Source organism: Malassezia pachydermatis (assembly GCF_001278385.1).
Source record: "Malassezia pachydermatis strain CBS 1879 chromosome Unknown scaffold1, whole genome shotgun sequence".
In the NCBI taxonomy this organism is placed as follows: domain Eukaryota; kingdom Fungi; phylum Basidiomycota; class Malasseziomycetes; order Malasseziales; family Malasseziaceae; genus Malassezia; species Malassezia pachydermatis.
In genome coordinates this window covers 909668-930864 of record NW_017253138.1, presented here as the reverse complement: position 1 = coordinate 930864, position 21197 = coordinate 909668, and the positions used below count along the sequence as shown (strand labels likewise).

The window sequence follows — 21197 nt, the reverse complement described above, 5'->3', positions numbered from 1 at the left end:
CGTTTTTCTTGGCACAAAGGATGCAGAAAATGCGTAAGGCCAAGTGACCACAGGTTACTTCATTACACTGGAGGACTACAATTAAATGTAGAGAGATGTTTTGTTGGCGTACGCCCACTCCGCATTTGGGGCATGTGGGCGTCCCCGCATATCCTTTGCCAATCACGTTGGCCCCAATTCTCATGTTAGTCATCTTTCCCCACACTTCACTAGTTGCGAAAAATTCGCGTGCGGGCGAGTACTTAAGTCCCTACAACTTTGCAAACATAGTTTTGTGTATCTTACCTTCTTGCCATGGCTGAAACGGAGACAACTACGCAGTTTCCTCCCCCTGTGGGCAATATCAACTTTCACGACAATGTGAAGCAGACAGAGATGCGGAGCAACAGTGACGCGCAGTCTCACTTCTACAACACGGAGCTTGCGCGTGTCACATCGCACATGACACACGACGAGCGTGACGCTGCTCTGAATGCTGCGCGTTTTGGCTATGGCCCCCTGTCCCACCTTTACCCGGCTAATGGCGAAGGCATGCACCGGCCATTCGGCGGTGAGATGCAGCCTGGTTTGTTCAAAAGCGTCGAGGAGCGCAAGCTTGCCAACCCTGCCCCGCTTGGTCTGAGTGCTTTCGCCCTCACCACGTTTGTTTTATCTCTCATCAACTTGGGTACTCTGGATCTTACGAGTTCGGCGATTATTATTAGCCTTGGTTTTGCTTATGGTGGTTTCGTGCAGATTTGCGCTGGTATGTGGGAGATGGCTGTGGGTAACACGTTCGGTGCTACTGCGCTTACGTCGTACGGTGGCTTCTGGGTCTCATTCGCTATTATTTTGACACCAGGCGGTTTCCATGTCATGGAGCAGTTGAAGGCGGAAGATGGCGAAGCCGGTGTTCTTAACAACTTGGGTCTTTATCTCTTTAGCTGGTTTATCTTCACTTTCCTTCTTCTCCTGTGCACACTCAAGTCGACCGTCATGTTCTTCCTACTGTTCTTCCTGCTTGATCTCACATTCCTTTTGCTCGGCTGTGCTTACTTGCGCCACAGCGGAGGTGCCCCTCACACTGGTCTTCTCAGGGCAGGTGGTGCCTTTGGTGTTTTGACAGCCTTTGCTGCATGGTACAATGCATACGCTGGTATTGCCAACGACAGCAACACATTCTTGGTTGTGCCTGCGATCTACTTCCCTTGGAGTCCTAACGCTCGTAAGGTAAAAGCCGACAAGAAGATCGGCGAGGACGCGGTTTAAAGAAAGTTGTTCAATTGGCTACCCCTTTACGTTGGTTTCCTAAGTAACGGTACGGATAGTTTCTAATATGAAGTATATATCCCCCTTCATACGAATGACATGTGACAAAGGGAGTGTTTTGCAATGTAGCGCCATACCAAAATGCTTATTCGTTAACCCACCAACTGATATTTACTTGTGGTAGGGGGTAAGGTAAGCAAAGTTACACATGCACATGTCATGTCAATAACATGCTAAATAGCCTGACACAGCCAAGAGGCCTGCAACTGTGCTTTCCAAATGAAACTGCTACGCGCAGCCTATAGCATTGTGCTAGCCTTTCGGGTTGTCAGGGCACCGCCTGTAGATGTCTCGCGCGTTGGACCTTCCACGACCACCCCCTCTGAGCTTCTACCCCTTGAATAGCACACCTTGTCACTCGCCGCTGGCCTCTCGTTCCAAACCTACTGCGTGGAAAATACGAATGGAACAAGGTGGGAGACGCTACTGTATGGATCAAGGGTGATGGCACAATGCTGCAACGAGTCATTGTGTTTCATTCTCCCACTCTTGGTGTGACCGTATTATTTCAAGGCATCACATCTGATATCCGCTCGAGTATTCATGATGCAGGCATTTTCCTAGTAAAGCCCAAGAAATCGCGGCAGAATACATCAGTGCAGATGCTCGGGTTGCGAATGGATTCCAGGACATTAACTTGGATATGACAGAGGATACATGGCATCATGTGCAATTTGCTATGCAGACGTTTAACGAGATATGCATCACTGACAGGTATGCCCTTGGCGCAGCCCTGGGCATCTTGGTAGCCATGGATTACCGGTATCGTTTGGAAAAGAGCATGGATCGAGTCATGGACTTCGGACTGCCTCGCATAGGCAATCCTGTATTTGCAGACGACGTGGATAAACGCTTGTACAACAAGGTGTACTACGTTGTCAATGGACATGATTGGGTGCCACATATGCCGCCGCGTGAACTAGATTTGCAGCACCCCTCTGGCCAGATCTGGATGAACCCGCCTAAGTCAACACATTGGGCCTTCTACGCGTGACAAGAGCGGCCGTTGCCCTACCGTCGTGGGCCAAGATGGAAAAGGATTGTATAGTGTATGTTATGTGGTACGGTCAATGTGTCGAAATGAACAAGTAAAAATACAAGAAATCATTAAAAAAAAATGGTTTGGTTAAGGTTGTTACATGGTAAAAGCGCCTCTCACGTTGTACGAGCCCGGATCGTAGTTCTTGTAGTTTGTAATGAATGGACCAATGGGTACGACACCCGCAACGCATGATGCTCTGCCGATAGGAGGAAGAGCTGTAGATTCATAAAACGCACGTTTCTCCAGAGGCAACTCATGGAAAGTCTCAGGCGGTACCAACTGCACTTCTTGTACGCGACTTACCTTCATTTCAGGCTCCGTCTCCTCGTCTGTTGAGTCCGATTTGTACGTGGCAAGTTTCTGTTTGAAACGATGTAGCATTCCACCCCGATGGGTCTTGCTACCCGTAAGGAAAGAGCGGCCATAAGCCTGTTCCCATATGTCCTCAGTATCCTTCACAGCCTTAGCCATGGTCCGTTCGTCCACCTTGTCTGTATGGTCCAAAAAGAGTTCTAAAGAAAATCGCATATCCCACATATAATCTGAACTTAGCATATGAGAATGCCATACCAAGTCAATATCCAACGTCGGTGCAAGCATGCCTTTGCTGTAGGGAATCAAGACAAGCCATTCACGATAACGATGAATCGACAGAGGGATTTGCGCCGAGTCTGGATCATCTAACCAGCCCAAGGCATAGGCATCCTCCAAAAAGCGGAATTGCCGCTGGATGGAAGCAGCCAAATCCAGGCTGGCTCCACTTAGAGGATGACTGTCCATGTAATACCGCTGGAGTAGATTCGTACATTTCAAAACGGTCGTTTTGACGCCTTTGGGCTGCGGATACGCACGGCTTACCTCACAGATGGCGCTCATCATTCGCTCAATATCAAACCCATGCGCCTCGCCAAACTTCTCTGGGATCTGGCGGTCTTGCATAGGCCGCCGCCCTTGCATCTCCTTAGCTGAGAGAGAAAGTCGCCGCGTCCCCGCTTGTCCATGCCTGACCAGATCCACTTCACGATGGTTTTCGAACAGCGGATACAGAATTGGCGCATAAGGATCAAATCGAATAAAGAAGGAATTCTGAGCGGATATCACACCTCCGCGAAGTCGGAAGCCAGAGCTATCATTCCCACCCTCACACCACTTGGTCACGTCTGAAAGGAAACGTCGGCCAAGAAGCTCATTTCGTCCAAATTCAAACCCGCAGTGCGGACATTTGGTCTTCCATCCAGGCCGACCCAGGGTCTCCCATGACGACAAATTCTGGTCAGAACAACGTGGGCACGATATAAGAATTTCTTCCATGTTTCCATCCGTGAGAGATGATGGATCATGTACAAGCGGATTGAAAGGAAAATCTGTCATTTGCTCCCACGTAGAGGCTGAGGATGGCGCATCAATTTGCCACGTCCTGTCATCAATAGTAGGCACGAGCTGCTCCAAAGGGAACTCAAACAAGGCCAGCGCAGCACGCGATGGGTCGCGATAGGCATCCTCGTATATACGCGACGGGTTCAGGCGGTATGCATGCCATACCAAAGCGACGTCCAAAGGCGGAAGGCAGTTGCTAGGGACATTGAACGTCTTGGTCTTGTGCAGCTTGGTGCTCATTATATGCTTATGTGGTAAATCGAGTTGAGAGTAATGCAGCGGATGGTCCTGCACTTCAGGTAGCTGAAATAGTAGATTCAGGTACAGCTCAAAGCGATATACTGCACGATGCAAAAACGCGACCCAATGAGGCTTGTCTTCTTTCTCCTGGCGCGGTTGCAGAGGTTTCACATCACATGCTTTCTCCGTATACCTGGGAAGCTCCTCTATATCGCTTCTCCGCTCAACACAGTTTCGGAGCTCATAAAAGGCACGCATAAGCACCAAGTGATCCTTGATAATCTGTGCAGGTAGCTTAAAGCTAACCCGATCAGCTGCGCGTTGCAGTGTAAGTTCGCGCGGCGAGTCGTACTCGCTCACATCAATAGGGATGGCTTTTGAGAGTATGTCGTCTGTCTGCATCCTGGCCGGACGGGACAACATGCGCCTGCCTAGATATTTTAGGTCGTCAATGGACTTAGGGGTCTCGCCACAATCGGTAGGAGCACGTGCCCTTGGCATCCCACAGGTCTTGGCACGAACAGCTTGGCCGGCTAGCCAAGCATCGGCCATCTAGGCGGTGCATACACTATGCAAAATGCTTGGATAGAGTTCTACCTACTTCCTTTTCCATATACACGAGTCTATGCAGTCAGCCCAGCGACCTCTTTGATGTACGTATGAAGCTCTTGTGTCATACATAAATGCGATCGTACTTCATCAGTATACATTGGTATCCTCTACGACCCTATCGTTAGGGCCATTACGCACACCGAAACTAGAGAGAGATTCATGACAGCCCAAAGAAGCCAGTTTGCCATTTTACTTGCAGGCGTGCTACCATAGTACCAACGACCATCGGAAGCTCTGGCGTATAGCCAGCTAAGAGCTGCGAGGCCCGACCTATTTGACTAGGCCCGCTCGAATAACCCCGGCCAATTACTTTGGCATTGTCCGAGAAAGTAGGCTTATCAAATTTTAGCGCTCCACAAACACCATCCGGGGTGTGATGGCCTTCAATCAAACCTGAAGCAAAGGCGTGTTCCTTGCCTTGCTTATCAGGCACAGTCACAATGTAACCACCTTGCAGGTAAGGCAACATCATAGCGAAGTTTGCAGCGAAATCTGGATCTTAAGAAGTTCCCTTACGGAATCCATAGCTAGGGGCACATGGCGGACCATTTGCATCAACGAAATCACCATATACAATAAGCTTGTCTCATTGGGCGTTGTGGGGATAATAATAGTCGCGACTCTCGTTATAGGCTCATCCTCCCATTTGTACGACGTGCGATGAGAATTTGCCAGGCCTCCTTTACGTCTAGATTAAAGAATGCCTTCGAATCGATTTGGCGAGTGCGTAGGATCGAGCCGAGTACCTTGCTTTCCCATCCATTACTGATAAAATGGGTTCTGATCAGGCAACAGTAGATCTATACGCACAGCAATCGCGTAGGCTTGGTAGGCATAGCCCAGTAGGAAAAGAGCAAATAACCAGATATGCACAACGTATCGAACCCCATTTGGACGGGCCTATTATAGGCGGCTCCTCCCTTAACCTTCCATACGTATCTCACTGGAGGATGAACTTTGCATGTATCTCCACAAGTGTTGATTTTAATTTTAGCGTGAGCCAATAATAAAAAAATCTGCATTCGTATTTCAATATCAACGTGGTTCATTTGATCGCACTACCCCAATCTTCAATTCGTTTTCTTTTCAGAGCTGCATTTACTATTTGCTGATACGGAAAAAATGCACGATCCGCTCACGTCAAGCAATCCCGGCCCCTCTCTTTCCTGGTTTGGCGATCATATAGGATCATCCAGCCGATTATCATGCTACTATCCCACGATTTCGTCAAAGAACTAGTACCCCACATCACGTATGAGACCCACTAATGCCGCTGCGTTTGGCCGCATGCCCATGTGGGGTGAATGACAAGGGCGCACCGTTGCCATCTTCCGCATGAACCCAAAGCACTTCTCTCTACGCTTTCCATGTAGTCAATTTACTTATGCTTGTTCAACAAAAATATGGGCTCGCATCCAACTACTAAAAAGAATGAACCTTAGGGCAAGTTGCCATCAGCAATCTTTCTCTGAAGGATTTTGTCGCCTGGGCCAATATAGCCATCCAGCACACCGCCAATAATGCCAAGCAAGTGCTCAAAGTTCGGGCCAAGTGCCTTGGTGTCAAGGATAACATCGTTCGTGCTCGACTCAGTGCAGCCTGATGCCATCTTCTTGCCATTCAGACGATCAACAATCCACTTGTACGACTCGGTGATATCCGAAATGGCTGTGATAACGTGGGCGGCCAGACCACTCGAATACGACCTAAAGTGGATGTTAGCACCGTAATCACACCAATTCTTAAAAGCCTGGTAAGCAGAGTCGTACGGCGCAATCTCGTCGGCCTTACCATGCGACATCATGACAGGCACACGAGGAGTCTCATCCGAACTGCGGCCCATGATCAACGAAGTTAACACGTCCTGGAACACCTTCACCTGAAGGAAGTTCTTGTCGATGGTCGCATACTTCTTCGAGGCAAAGTTCTGGAAGGGGTATTTGAGCACAATATCGAACATGCAGTGTGTACGAGCAAAGTTCATCGCATCCTTGCTTTCTTTCGTACCGAACTTGTCAATGAAGTCCTTGAGGTCAGGGTAAGAGTCGGCTAGACCAGTGATACCACCCACCAAGAAGCCGGAGAATACTGTTTCGTTAATAGTATTCACTAGCTCGGGAATGCTCACAGGGGTACCGCCATAGTACCAACCGACCATCGGAAGCTCCGGTGCATAGCTTGGTTGCAGCGACGCAGCCCAACCAATCTGGATAGCACCACCCGAGTAACCCCAGCCAGCCACCTTCACACTGTCAGTGAGGTTCAACTTGTCAAAGTTCAACGTAGCACGGATACCATCAAGAGTCTGGTGACCCTCAACGCGACCAGAAGCAAAAGCGTTGATCTTGCCCTGCTTGTCGGGCACAGTGACAATGTAACCACCCTGCAGGTAGGGCATCATCAGCGCAACATTAGCCAGGAAACCGAGATCTTCGCCCGCACCATCACGGAAGCCATAGCTAGGAGCACACTGAGGACCATTAGCATCCACAAAGTCACCATAAACGACCAGTTTGTCCTGCTTAGCGTTGTGTGGAATCACAATCGTTGTGACAGTCGTGGTAGGCTCATCATCCGATTTGTACGACGTACGGTAGAGAAGTTGCCAGGCCTCCTTCACATCCAGGTCAAAAATGGCCTTCGGGTCGATCTGGCGCGTCCGCAGAATTGTACCGAGCTTTTCGTTCTCCCAACCACTTGGCGGCTGGTAGAATGGGTCCTCATCGGGGAAGGGAAGATCGCGACGAACCACGACGGCAAGAACCTGGTACGCACTGACAAGAAGGAAAGGTGCTAGAGACCAGAAACGCATGGTGTTGTGGGGAAAAACCCCTACTGTGTCAATCCCTTCATTGCGTCTTTTTTCCGTGATGTGTTCTTCTAGGCATGATTGCCGATTAACATAACAGCCAGGTCTTCACAAGTGTTGCTCTTTCATCGGCCCAATCAGTAAACGCGTATGTCCCCCAAAAAAAAAGTGAAGGAGTGATATGGTCCATCTGATGAGTGGGGTTGTATTTACGTCGCGTCTCCGCTGTTTGAAAATAACCTGCACGACTGCGAACATCATGGCGATTTGCTGTTTGCCATGAAGGCAGATTCTAAAGAAGAGCGTGATCGACAAAAAAGCCAGTTGTGCCCGCTTAAGTCAAGACAATAAGAAAGCGACAAGGAAACGCTCCTTCAGGGCTGTGCAAAGCGTACGCATGTGCATGCACAAGATATTCTCTGACACGGCAGAGAATATCTTGTGGGCACGACAGTATTACAACAACATACTCAAATTCCAGTATAACCATAACTACCAAGATGACAACGTATGCCCCCAATAAGGTGCGCCAGTCCCCCTAGGTGCACAACCTGGCACTTAGTTACCGTTCTTCAAATGGTCCTGAAGGATCTTGTCACCCGGACCGACCTTGTCGCTGAGGACACCAGCAATAATCTCCAAAACGTGCTTGAATTCTTGACCCAGCGCATCCGTGTCTAGAATGATGTCGTCACGCTCCGTAACCGAACAATACGACTGCGCAGGCTTACCATCCAGGCGGTCCTTAATGAAGCTGAACGACGAAGTAATGTCGGTGATAGCAGTGACCAGATGAGCGGCCAGCAGGTTGGTGTACTTCGTGAAATGGATATTGGCACCGTTGCTGCACCAGTTCTCGTATGCCTGGTAAGCCGACTTGAAAGGAGCGATCTCATCCGACTTGCCGTGGCTCATCATAACAGGCTCAGTGGGTGTTTCTTCAGAGCGAGAACCCATCTCCAGTTCGTCCATGATCTTCTCAACCACGGGGGCCTTGAGGTATTGGCCACCCACCTTCGAGTACTTGTCCGAGTTGAAGTTCTGGAACATGTAGCGCAAGTTCACATCGCTGCTGCAGTGCGAACGAGCAAAGTCAAACGCATCCAGTGCCTCCTGCGTCGACTTTTCTTTGATGTACTTCTTCAGCTCGGGGTAGGTGTCCATGATACCTGTCACACCCGAGATAAGGAAACCGGAGAAGAGCGACTCGTTCAGCTTCGACACAAGTGAGCGAATGCTCGCCGGCGTGCCACCATAGTACCAACCGACCATCGGGAGCTCTGGCGCGTACACGGGCTTAAGCGAAGCGGCCCAACCTATCTGGATGGCACCGCCCGAGTAGCCCCAGGCAGCTACTTTGGTATTCTTTGAGAGACCAAGCTTGTCAAACTTGAGTGTAGCACGAATACCATCGAGTGTCTGCTGACCCTCCACACGACCCGAACCAAAGGCACCAATATCACCCTCCTTGTCGGGCACAGTCACGATGTAACCAGCTTGCAGGTACGGTAGAAGCAGGGCAAGGTTGGCCAGCGAGGCGGCGTCATCCGAAATACCATTGCGGAAACCGTTGCTAGGAGCGCACTGAGGACCGTTGGCATCCTCAAAGTAACCGAACGTCAAGAGTTTGTCATCGGCAGCGTTAAAAGGCACAAGCACCGTTGTCACCGTCGTTGTCGGCTGATCTTCAGTGACGTACGACGTACGGTAGAGAATCTGCCAAGCCTCCTTCACCTTGAGATCAAACAGACCCTTAGGTTCGATCTTGCGTGAGCGAAGAATAGTACCCAAAGGCTTGCTCTCCCAGCCTTTTGGAGGCTTGTAGAAAGGATCCTTGTCAGGGGTAGGGAAGTCATCGCGAGCCGCAAGTGCCCACACTTGGAAGGCAAGCACCAGAGGTAGCAGGGCCAGGAGCCAGAAGCGCATCTGAGTTGAAAAAGAACTAGTGTTTGAGGATCCTTGGTTGTCGAAATTTTGCTCTTCTTATACGTTTCATCCCGTAACTTGATACAATGGAAGCACGGTGTTCCTCTCATACAGGCACTAGACAGAGTTTCAATGTGGACGCGTAGGACCAATGACATGGCTGGATTCATTTGTCCCTCCACTTTCGAAGCAGAGTATGAACTTTGCTTGTTCCCTCGTAAACTTTGCTGTAAAGTCGTTGGGTAATTTCGCTCAGCTCGCTCCTTTTTGTTTCGCAAAGCGTAAACTTTGCCTTTAAATGATATGACTAGGCGCAATACAAGCAAAACTAAGATTATTCATTCTGAAAGCCTTGGTAACGTGCGCGTTTTGTCGCTTGTACGATTCTCGATATAGAAGCGCTGCAAAATTACGCCGGCCCTTCGTGTAGGAATAAAGGGTATACCTCGCATGAGCACCAGAAAACTATGCATGAAGTGTGTAAGGTGCTCCATGTTGTTGTGTTCATGGGCAAGTTTTGTGGAACACTACTGCGATGACCGCAGGATTTAACGGAGTTGTTCGGGCATAAGAAAAAAAAGTGAGAATGGCATGGAAATGACAGACCAGAACTCTTTGATGTGATGATAATAGGAGGCAGTGCGCCAGAACAGTGACGATCCAATCTATTATGGGGACTCTGTGATTACTACTACCACCAAGGCTAGGTCTACAAAAGTAAAGTCAGGGTCATAGCCACACCTGCCATGTAGACAAAGCATCCAGATGACACGTGCGATGCATCATTTGTTGCACTTTGATTAGCCGGTTCTTGATCTTCTTCCGAAGCGGTAGAGTTAGCCTGAGACGATGCGGACGTGGAAGATGGTTTGGTGCTCTCGCTGTTTGCTGATGAATTTGAAGCTTGTCCAGCTGCCACAGCACTTCCATTTCCGTTTTTGCAGTCATTGTTCTTTTCGTACGCATCGTAGAATCCACAAATCCTCCCGTAGTTTTTAGCAAAGGCACTCTGATCAGGTCCGCTACATTTTGTCATGCATTGGCCACCCTTGGTCATAAAATCAATATACTGTGGAGTACCACGAACACACATATATGACAACGACTTCATAAAGTTGGGCGACTTGGGATCGTTTGTCCAGTCGGGCCACAGACTCTGACCGGCTTGCTCGTTGCAGTCTTTAATGCATTGGGGCTCATTAATCTCAGGGAACTTGACATCACATTCGGCAGCAACAAGACCAGCAGTGGCTAGGATAGCTAAAGTACGTGTTACAAGCATGATATTGAAGGCAATATGCAGGGATCGGTACCTCTATATATAACAATCGTCAGTCCCAACTTTTCATGGTCCAGTCCAATAGCTTGACAGTGACTTTTCATCCTCCACATGCACAAGCGATGTATCTGATTAATCATACTGATGATGTATATTTCTGTCAAGATTGCACGCGGTTTTAAATTAACCTGATAAATGATAGATTTGATCTGATCACCATGGTATCTTTAAGAAAAAGGAAAATGACCTTGGAAGACGGCTGTTTCAGTGCTTCCTGAGCTATGCGTCGATGGGAAACAAAGCTACACAAACTCAAGCATTACCTTACCCATGGCGCAGATGCGCCTAGGCGTTTTTTATGGGTCATACCCCTTGCTGCTCATGTTCATCCAATCCAGTTTTTCGCCTACATGGTTGCTATATTTGTGGTGATGGCAGTCATTGTATATCTTGCAGCTGCCCAGTCGTTTGTTTTGACATCGATATTGAGTCTGTACGATGACACTGGCAATATTACTGGCAATTTGGCACTCTACGGCGAGATTACGGCAATTGTGTTCGTCATTGTATGGGGTATTACTTCTGACTGGGCCGAGAAGCGGACCATATATTGCATCTCGATCTGTATCATGGGTCTTCCAGTAATTTTATACCCTTATGCTAAGAACGTATACCCGGACCTCTTGCTCATGAAACTCGTATTCTCTATTGGATCGGCTGGATGTACCACGATGATGGTAGCTATAATGATTGACGTGTCCTATGGCCAAGGCGGACTGGTAGCTGGCATCGTTGGCGCATGTTCTGGCCTCGGACCTCTCTTTGCCGCATTTGAGCTGTTCCGTGTACCATCGCAACTTTCCTCTGATGTGGAGCATCCGCAAGAATCACTGTACCAAGCCTTTGGGATCATTGGCGGCGCTACGATCTTTTTGGGGATTGTCCTTTGGTTCTTCCTACCTCGGGCAGGGATGTACCGACTGCCTCTAATTCACCTCTGTCTATGGGAGGGTGTCAAGATGATGAGAGACCCCCGTGTCATACTTGGCTATGCTTCCAGCTTTTTTGCACGAGCAGATGAAATTATCATCTCCAATTTCATTTCCTTATGGCTTACGCAGTACTACATTGACAGGGGCGATTGCACGGTGGGAACCCCCTGTTATCAGGCATTGGGGCAATCTGGCGTTCTCACAGGCATTAGTCAAGCTGTGGCCCTGGCTACGATCCCTCTATTTGCGCTTGTTAGTGAATTTCTACCACGCCCAGTTGGCCTCATCCTAGCGGGACTCGTAGGGGCTGCTGGCTGCTTTCCCTTTTCCTTTTCAATTGATCCAACATCGAGTTATTCACAAGGCTTTATTATTTTACTGGCCGCTGGCCAGTATGGTATGATTATTTGTGGTATGGCTCATCTAAATGGCGACGTCGTCCCCAAAAAACGACGTGGCACGGTATCCGGCATGTTTTCATTTATTGGATCTGTGGGAATTATTATCGTTTCCAAAGTCGGCGGGGTTCTCTTTGATACATGGATGAAAGGAGCCCCCTTTTTGCTGCTGGGCATAGGTCACTGTATCGTCGTGGTTTTGTCCGTTATTTTGTTCCCTCGGGTGTATAGGCTAGACGCTTTGGCCAAGAAGCAGCGTGAGGAAGTCTATGATCATTGCCCTGCCTCTTCCACACCCCACGACTCCATGTCCGATGATGTGCAAGAAGAGTCGAAAACGTCTGTGTCTGTGTAGGTGTATTGTTATATTCATGGTATTGTACATAGTTGCATCATAATATTAATCATTTTTCCCTTTCTGCGAGCCATCGTGGGCCGTGCATGGGCAACAAGAGGGTGATGGGGAGAGATATGGCGAGGGATACAAGGGTAAAAATCGTAAAAGTCCATCCATTTCCAATCGCATCAATGACGTACTGTACAAAGGCAGTAAACACGGCACCCAAGACGCATCGTCCAATGTTGAGGGACGCTACGACAGAGGCAGCGCGTGATAAATTTATGTCAACCAACAGTGAGTTGATGGATGTAAAGAAAAGGGTAGATGACGCTGTCGAGAAGAAGCTGATAATCATGGGTGCAGCAATATGCACTTTTCGGTCAAGTAGCCATTCAAAAGTCAACATGGATAGCATAAAAAAGGTGAGAAAGTAGTGTGTGATTCCCAAGCGTGCCTTGAATAGATTCATTTCTGTGCCATACTTTTTCTTATAATAAGCATAGCGCCGGTCGATAATCCGACCACCTATGATCGAACCTAGGACGTAACCCGCACCCAAAGGAAGATAGCACAGGCCAATGACAATTTCATTGTAGCCATAGTTGCGCGCTAGGAGAGGCGAGAGCGTCGCTGAAGCCACTGAGTAAACTGTAAAGGGGAAAGAGTAACAAGTGACAAGAAGAGCCACTTCCTTGCGCAAAAACATGAGCCATGGTTTCTCGATGCCTAATGTGCGCCAATGAAGATGAGGTGGTAGATGCATACGCTGTTTCTCCCTAATACCGACTTCGTCATCATGCCTCGGTACCAATATAGGATGAGGGAACACGCAGCGCCAAATTGCAATGGCTTCCCGCGAGCCATCACCAACAAGGGCACGCAACGATTCCGGCAGAAACAGGACTAGTAATATCAAGAGGATTCCTCCAAAGGCAGTCAGGAAGAAAAACACTGCATGCCAATTCCACTGATGTGCAATAAGGCCACCGATGATAGGGCCAATACAAGGACCTAGCAAAGCACCAGCTTGAAAGTAACTCATATACCTGCCACGCTCCTTAAAGCGAGATACATCGCTGATGGACCCAGCTCCAATCGCAATGGAGCTGCTGGCACCGCAAGCTTGTACCATGCGCAAAACGAGCAAAGCCCAGTATACGTTGGCAAAAGAGAGGCCTAGATTGGCTGCTAGATATACAAGAAGGGTAATTATTAAAACAGGCCTGCGACCATACACATCCGATAGTGGCGCCCATAACGATGGTGAAATTCCTTGAAATAACTGGTAGGTAGTAACAGATGCTAATGTTTGACCGCCCGTAATATGAAGTTCACGGGAAATAGAAGGCAATGATGGAACATAAATGTTGATGCTAAATGGACTTAAGAAGCCAGTCACGGCAGAAAATACCACAATCAGGATTTTTATGCCTGGACGAAAGGCAGAATACTTCGTTTCATCTTGGTTGATGCCTGTCATCAATTGCTTGGGCTCAGTAGTCGATGCACCTCGTGACGTTTCTTTATCGCTGTTCATTCCTAGATTGCTTCACTCGGCTAGAAACATCTCTTGTGGTACTAAGTATGAAGCGGGCAAGGAGAACGGTAAAGTGAATCAGTGACAAAAAATGACTGGGAAGACCAAATCTCTTCAAAGATGATTGGCGCGAAAAATTGTGGGCGTCTTTGTCGTAAGACATTGCGGCGTACTCAACCACCGCTTGTAACCCAAAATTCACCCAATTTTAGCTGACGCTAAAAATCACATGCCTCACTTGGCCAAAGGCTGAAAGTGAATGACGTGCCATGAGGGAGGCCGTACATCAAGACAATAAAAACGGTCAGCAGACCCAACGATATCGTGGACCATAACTTAAATCATAGAATACAAGTGAATCCATTTACTACATCATTTATGGTTACATTTTCTTTAAAATACATGTTCATGAATTGTAGGCTTTGTCCACTTTTGCAAGCCATACTGGGCCATACGCTCTTAGAAGCGCCATGATGGGAAGGGAAATGACCAGGGCCACCAATGTGAAAATAGTGAAAGTCCATCCATTTCCAATGGCATCAATGACATACTGAGCAAATGCTGTAAATATAGCACCTAGCAGGCAACGTCCAATATTCAGAGACGCTACGACCGAAGCGGCTCGAGACAAGTTTACATCCACCAGCAATGAGTTGATGGCTGTGAAGAACACCATCGATGATGCGGAAGAGAAGAATATGATAATGAGAGGTGCAGCAATGTGCACTTTTTGATCAAGTAGCCATTCAAAAGCAAGTGTCGTCAAAAGAAAGAATACGAGGAAGTATGGCGTCGTTCCGATACGTGCTTTAAACAAGTTCATCTCTGAGCCATACTTCTTTTTGTGGTAGGCATACTCCTTGTCGACAATGCTGCCACCAATTACACTGCCAGTAGCAAAACCGGCTCCTAGAGGTAAGTAGCACAACCCAATAACGATCTCATTGTATCCATAGTTTGTGGCCAGTGTTGGCGAGAAGGTAGCCGTAGCCACTGAAAATACGGTAAAGGGGAAGGCATAGCACGTTACAATTAGTGCTACCTCCTTTCGTAGAAGCATGAGCCACGGTTTTTCGATGCCGAGCGAAGACAGCTTGATCTGAGGTGGCATATTCATCTTTTCTGGCGTACCAGTGCCATTTTCCACGTCACTTGAAGAGACCAACGCACGGTATGGGATGATGCTGCGCCAGATACTAACGGGTACTTGTGAACCATCTCCTACGAGGGCACGAAGCGATTCAGGTAAAAACAGGATGAAGAACACCAGCAATACGCCACCTAGGGCGGAGAGAAAGAAAAAGACGGCATGCCAATCCCAACGGTGCGCTAATAGGCCGCCAACAATGGGGCCAATACAAGGACCCAACAACGCCCCTGACTGAAAATAGCTCATGTACCTGCCTCGCTCCTTAAATCGAGACACGTCGCTGATGGAGCCAGCACCGATCGCAATGGCGCTACTTGCACCGCAAGCTTGTACCATACGCAAAACGAGCAAAGCCCAATATACGTTAGCAAACGAAAGGCCAAGATTCGCAGCTAAGAAGACAACCATAGTGAGAATGATAATGGGTCGTCGTCCATACACGTCCGACAGAGGCGCCCAAACGGATGGGGCAATGCCCTGGAAAATCATATACGTAGTCACGGAAATTAGAGTTTGCGCATTGCTAATATGAAGAGCTTCAGACATCTCCGGCAGAGCAGGAACGTAAATGTTCACACCGAAGGGGCTCATAAAGCCCGCCAGAGCGGCGAAAAAGACAATCAAAGCTTTAATGCTGGGTCGAAAAGCTGAGAATTTATCGTCATCATTATCCTGGCTGGTCTGTGGTGCTGAGTGACCTGGCTTTTCTTTGGTAGGTGCTGGTGTGCTAGTACTGGTGGAATCCATGTCAAAATCTCGTAGTATGGCTGGCCATCAGACACTCCAAACAACACGAAATGCGAAGAGATGGGGCAAGAAAGCCTTTCATTACCTCTTTATTTTTATATTAAAAAGCAGCGCGTTATGTCCGCGTGCATGTCTGAAGTTCGAGAGCGTTCAAGTGGATCCATTGGAAAAATGGGCCATGTGGCGGAGAAACACGGAGATCTGAACTGCTCCATGAAATTCGAGCTATGCAAGTCCCACGGCAGTGCAGGTCCACGGTCATCCTATACACACTTGTAGAGACGCTCACGGTACGACAAGGGGACCGAATATGGCGTGTATATTGAAAATAGTCTACGATGTGCCAATCTTTGTTTACAGCTTGGCATAGTCGTACGGACCGCCCTTCTCGTAGGCGCGGATGTACGCAGGGCGTTTGTGGACCATGTCCACCCAGTTCTTCAGCGAGTCTGGGATGTTGGCTGGATCCAGGCGGCCGGTCGTGAGTGCCTCAACAGGGAAGAGCATCTGGTAGTCAGCCGCCGTCGGGTTGCCATCCTTGTCGCCGCCTGCGAACCACGCACGGCCATCAGTCGATTGCTTTTCGAGGTAGTCAGCCGTGAACTTGGTCTTGGCCTTCAGGTCAGGATCGGTCATGCGCGCTTGCACCTGACCCGTAATGATGCTCACGATAGGACGCACAAAGAAGGGCGCTTGCGTCGGCACAATCATCATAACAAACTTCTGGACAAGTGTCGGCATAAGCGAGGCCTCACTAAACTGCACCCAGAAATCATTGTCATCTTCGTGCTCCTTGCTGGGCAGGCCGCGACCCTGGCCGTAGTACTTGATGATGTAGTCTGCTGCGTTAGTCATGTAAACACGCACTAATGATGGCGCCACTCTCGGCAATCACCTTGTTACCACGGCTCGTGTCGGTAATCACAGGGCTCTTGCCCAATGGGTGAACTTCCTTGAGCTCCTTCGGCGCCAGCTGGTCTGCACGGCGCTTGTAGTGCTTAATCTCATAAGGAATCTCCAACTCCTCCAAGAGCCAAAGAATACGCTGTGAGCGAGAATTGTTCAAATGGTGCTGCCGTAAGCTATCGCTCCTACCTACCACAATGATCATCGTGGATGGGGTAGAGTTCTCAGTCCCTGCGCCACGCTTTTCTGTCCTACTTTCACGTGGAGGGGCAGGAGAATTCACGATGTCCCGGCGGCCCGTCGAAGGCTATATACGTCTTTACTCAGCCTCTTCGCCCAAGCCCCACCGACCAATGGTTTCCATGGCCTGAGCATCACCTGGTGCGATCTGCTCGTCGTTTAGAAGGCGTGAAAGCATCGTCCATGGATCCTTGCCGCCACCACGGCGTAGGACTTGTTTGAACTGCTCACCAGCTTCGCGCGACAGTGGCTCTGCTGAAAAGACTTTCTGCCATACACGAGCCGCAATGGCGCGGTCGAATAGGTAGCTGTAGTACGTAGCACCGTAGCCAAATAAGTGACCAAACTGGCCTTGCCATGTCGAGTTAGGCACAGGCGGGAACAGACCCATTTGACGCTGCAGCAGCTCCAACTCCAACGAGGTAGAGAACGAAGGGTCGCCAGCTCGCGCAGAGTGGTAGCGTTGATCCATCGTCGCTAGCATAATTTGCTGATGCGCATCCAACGCGTCAAGATGTCGCTGTGTCTCCAGGTGTGCCTGCAAGTGCTGGTACGGCAAGGCAGCGCCGCTCTTGTAATGGTGAGCTGTCAACTGCACAATGCGGGGATCCGACACAAAGTGCTCCATCAGAATCGACGGCAGCTCCACAAAGTCCGTCGCACAACGTGTACCTGAGACATTGTGATATTCTGTACGTCCAATCATGGAGTGAATTGCATGCCCCATCTCATGGAAGAGCGTCTCAACATCGTGCCAGCGCAAGAGACTTGCGCCATCATGACCCATCGTCGGCGCAGCAAAGTCTGTCATCAATACGACAATCGGGAGCTGGAACTGGCCTTCACGACCACGGCCCGTGGTCCCCTGCACGCCTAGCAAGTGTGACATGTCCACATCTCGTGGGAAATCGGGACGAGCACCGAGCGTCACGTCGCGCTGAGTATCATCCCAATCAATGCGGCGGGAGCAGCGCACCGTGTAATGTGCCGCGCTAGGCGGCTTGCCGGGACGTGAAAACAGGTCGCAGTAAATTGTACCGATCACACCGCCTTCCGTCTCATCGACCACATCGAGTTTGACCACGTCAGATCGCCACACTTCGCCTGGCTGCGGCTCAGCAGCGCGGAAATGGATGCCATACAGCAGGTAAAACAAGCGAGAGAGACCAGTAAATACCGAGCCCAGCGACAAGTAGGGCGATAGAGGCATAGGGCGCACAGGCCGATGGAGCTGCAGATACTGGTCGGCATAGTACTCACGATCCCATACCTCCAACGGAGCCGTACCTTCTGCCTGCTGCTTCAACTTCGACAGTTCTCCCACCATACGCTCAGCAGCAGGCCGCTGTGCGTCTGCCACCAAACGAAGGAACCCTTCGGCATGTTCAGGTGAGCCAGCCATCTTGTCGACCAGCGCCATATCGGCAAAACTACGCTTGCCCGTGAGCTTCGCCAACTCGTAACGGGTACGCAGCAATCGTTCCAGGACTTCAATAGGCGTAGTGCGCCCCGTGTATGAAATTTCATACGCTAAGCGACGCGCACGCACATCAGGAGCATGCTTGCTAATGTAGTGCAATTCCCAACTGCCAGGCACCACTGTAAGAGAGGACGCACGGTGGAAAAAGCCTTGGGAATGCGTTTTAAGTACAGAGGTATCCAGGCCTTCCAAAAGCTCCATGGGAAACTGCGTAGGCGCCTCATCGGTACCATGTGACATGTTTTGCAGGAATGTGTGGCCCAACACCATGATTTCATCGCTTAGCTGCACAAAGCGATCGCGTTCTTGCGGCGGGAGGTGAATGCCAGACTTTTCAAAATCACGCAGGAAGATGAGCGCCACAGCTTGTGCTTCTTCCGAAAGCTGTCGCCATACACTCTCGTCTTTCATAGCACGGCGCAGGGCCTCGTAAAGTCCAGTATGCGTATTGAGCACATTCATGTAGTTGCAAAGATACTCGTAGGCACCATTGGCTGCTTCGGACCATACAGGCTCAGGGTGTGCATGGCGTACCAGCTCGGCCATATCGATGACACCACAGAGCATATCACTCAGCCGGTCCAGATTTTGGACTACACGAACGACTTCCGCCATCTCCGCGTCGGGTGAAGCGACACGAGCAATTCGCTCCACGAGCAACTGGCACCGGATCAATGTTCGCTCTGCAAGGCGCAGGAAATCCTGTGGCTCACGTAGATGATCAATCTGGAACAAGCCCGTTGGTGTGCCTGACGCTGTAGGCTTCGGAGGTGCATCGAGGATTTCTCGTAGAATCGTATGATCACGCTCGATCTGAGGCGCAACACCGGCCTGCAACGCGGCGGTAGCCGCTGCATCCGAGCGTGCCATGTGTACGTGACGAGCAGGTATCACAATGCGCGCAGGCGCAGTAGACCGTAAGGCCCTTACAAGGTGCCCTGCGGCCCATCGGCCATCCCATCGTCGAAGCATGACGACGACGTAGTGGAGGCTGTGTCACACCCTGATCTATTCGCTCGCGTGGCCTAGAAGAAAGAAAAAATGGACGCTATGTCATTATGCACATGCCGTCTATAGTGGACATGTCTCTTCTCTGCTTTAGAAACGGACCGCCGGCGCCTTTTCGACACTCTCCAGAGGCACCTTGTGGCCAACAAGATGACGGATATCCTTGACACCATATCGGATCATGGTTGGACGCTCGAGACTCAGGCCCCAACCGAGGACATTTACGCCCTCTGGTAGGCCCATGGGACGAAGCATTTCCGGACGGAACATACCACTATTGCCGATCTCGACCCACTTCTTCAGGCCTTCGTGGTACGAGAAAATTTCCAGACTGGGCTCCGTGTACGGGTTGTATGCGGGCTTGAAGCGCAGATTCTTCACCCCCATTTTGGAGAAGAAGACTTGCATAAAGCCAATCAAGTCACCCAAGGTAATACCGTAGTCAGCTACTACGCCCTCAACCTGGTGGAACTCGGCCAAGTGTGTCGCATCCACAGCTTCATTACGGAATACGCGGTCGATGGAGAACAGCTTCGCGGGCTTGAAGCCATCCGGCTGGTTCGCAATTTGGTGCAGCATAGCCGACGACACAGCTGTGGTATGAGTACGGAGCACCAGTTTCTCCGTCACGCTGCGGCTGAAGGGGTAGCGGTAGCCAATCGAGCCATATGCACCATTTTCGTGCACTTCGACCACACGCTTCAGGTAGTCTTCCGGCACCTCTTTGGCAGCGGGCGGGTCGGCCACGAAGAACGTATCTTGCACGTCACGCGCTGGATGCTGCTGCGGTACAAAGATGGAGTCGAAGCACCAGAAACTGGAGTCCACAAACCGATTGGTAGGCATCTCCGTAAAACCCATGTCGAAGAAAATGTGACGGAACTCTTCACGCACCTTGAGCAACGGATGCAGCGCACCTGCAGGCGGCAACACACCCTCGGCATCAAAGTTGTACTTTTTGAAAGCAGCCTTCTTCCACGAGCCGGACGCAAGCATTTCTGCTGTCAGATCTGTCTCGAGCTTTTGAACCTGAAGGGCGAATTGAGGGCCCTTGGTAACGCTAAAGTAGAGAAGTTTGCGCTGCGCAATCATCTTGCGCTTTTTCAGCTCCGCCAACTTCTTGTCGGCCCCCTCACCACTCAGCGTACCCGTCTTTGCAATCTCCAAAAGCTCCGTCTTAGCATCATCCTGGATAGGCTCCGTCAGCGACGCCTCCGAACGTGCGAATGTGCCGTCAGGCAGTCGGCGAGCCATTTTGTTGCGGAACGCGCGCGCCTGCGCGAGCTTGAACGTATCCTTACCGAGGGACGACTCCAGCTCAGCCTGGGCCACACCCTCACCGGACGATGGAAGCAGCGACCATAGACGGTACTCTGGCGAGCCAAGACGCACCGTCTGACGGCCATCGAGTGTGAGATAGACGGGCTGCTTCTCAATGCTTGTGAACTGGACCATCTCCTTGCTCTGTAGCGAGAGTAGAATACCCTGCAGCGATAACTGCCACGCTGAAGCAGCTTTGTGCGCCGCTTCTTCTTCCTGCAACGCCTGCTTGTCTTGCTCGTCGCTCGTGCTGCTCTCAATACGCTGGAGTTGCTCCTCCAGCGTCAGGGGCTGCACGGGCGAGAGTGTACGTGAGTCATCAATCGTACCACCCGCCTGATCGACGTGCGCCAGCACTTGCTCCGCCGTGAGCTGCTCCGTGGCCATTCTTCGTCGTTGCAAGAAACTCGTCCGGAGCTGACTGGCGGCTGGCGCACCCTCCGTTGCGCACCTACGGCGCACGACTATCACGTGACCGCACTCCTC

At 50.2% G+C, this 21197-nt stretch overlaps 9 protein-coding genes across 9 annotated transcripts; 2 read left to right on the top strand and 7 right to left on the bottom strand.

The window, feature by feature from the left end:
* Window positions 1-294: 294 nt before the first annotated feature.
* Malapachy_3397 (gpr fun34 family protein) lies at window positions 295-1248 on the top strand (the record flags this gene model as incomplete). The annotated part of the gene is made up of 1 exon (XM_018137868.1): window positions 295-1248. One exon carries the CDS (start codon window positions 295-297, stop codon window positions 1246-1248), a length of 954 nt encoding a protein of 317 aa, XP_017993909.1.
* A 703-nt stretch (window positions 1249-1951) lies between these two features.
* Malapachy_3425 (putative secretory lipase (family 3)) lies at window positions 1952-2302 on the top strand (the record flags this gene model as incomplete). Its single annotated transcript, XM_018137895.1, has 2 exons — window positions 1952-1995; window positions 2023-2302. 2 exons carry the CDS (start codon window positions 1952-1954, stop codon window positions 2300-2302), a joined length of 324 nt encoding a protein of 107 aa, XP_017993706.1.
* A 141-nt stretch (window positions 2303-2443) lies between these two features.
* Malapachy_3404 (hypothetical protein) lies at window positions 2444-4369 on the bottom strand (the record flags this gene model as incomplete). The annotated part of the gene is made up of 1 exon (XM_018137874.1): window positions 2444-4369. One exon carries the CDS (start codon window positions 4367-4369, stop codon window positions 2444-2446), a length of 1926 nt encoding a protein of 641 aa, XP_017993795.1.
* Window positions 4370-4736: 367 nt separating this feature from the next.
* Malapachy_3413 (triacylglycerol lipase) lies at window positions 4737-5048 on the bottom strand (the record flags this gene model as incomplete). The annotated part of the gene is made up of 1 exon (XM_018137883.1): window positions 4737-5048. One exon carries the CDS (start codon window positions 5046-5048, stop codon window positions 4737-4739), a length of 312 nt encoding a protein of 103 aa, XP_017993858.1.
* Window positions 5049-6017: 969 nt separating this feature from the next.
* Window positions 6018-7391, bottom strand: Malapachy_3407 (putative secretory lipase (family lip); the record flags this gene model as incomplete). Its single annotated transcript, XM_018137877.1, has 1 exon — window positions 6018-7391. The coding sequence occupies one exon, from the start codon at window positions 7389-7391 to the stop codon at window positions 6018-6020; it is 1374 nt and encodes a 457-aa protein (XP_017993798.1).
* Window positions 7392-7946: 555 nt separating this feature from the next.
* Malapachy_3408 (putative secretory lipase (family lip)) lies at window positions 7947-9314 on the bottom strand (the record flags this gene model as incomplete). Its single annotated transcript, XM_018137878.1, has 1 exon — window positions 7947-9314. One exon carries the CDS (start codon window positions 9312-9314, stop codon window positions 7947-7949), a length of 1368 nt encoding a protein of 455 aa, XP_017993793.1.
* Window positions 9315-16111: 6797 nt separating this feature from the next.
* Malapachy_3390 (thioredoxin-like protein) lies at window positions 16112-16868 on the bottom strand (the record flags this gene model as incomplete). The annotated part of the gene is made up of 3 exons (XM_018137861.1): window positions 16112-16596; window positions 16625-16829; window positions 16857-16868. 3 exons carry the CDS (start codon window positions 16866-16868, stop codon window positions 16112-16114), a joined length of 702 nt encoding a protein of 233 aa, XP_017993910.1.
* Window positions 16869-16982: 114 nt separating this feature from the next.
* Window positions 16983-19253, bottom strand: Malapachy_3387 (mitochondrial intermediate peptidase; the record flags this gene model as incomplete). The annotated part of the gene is made up of 1 exon (XM_018137858.1): window positions 16983-19253. One exon carries the CDS (start codon window positions 19251-19253, stop codon window positions 16983-16985), a length of 2271 nt encoding a protein of 756 aa, XP_017993957.1.
* A 228-nt stretch (window positions 19254-19481) lies between these two features.
* Window positions 19482-21098, bottom strand: Malapachy_3388 (phenylalanyl-trna synthetase alpha chain; the record flags this gene model as incomplete). Its single annotated transcript, XM_018137859.1, has 1 exon — window positions 19482-21098. The coding sequence occupies one exon, from the start codon at window positions 21096-21098 to the stop codon at window positions 19482-19484; it is 1617 nt and encodes a 538-aa protein (XP_017993952.1).
* Window positions 21099-21197: the final 99 nt, after the last annotated feature.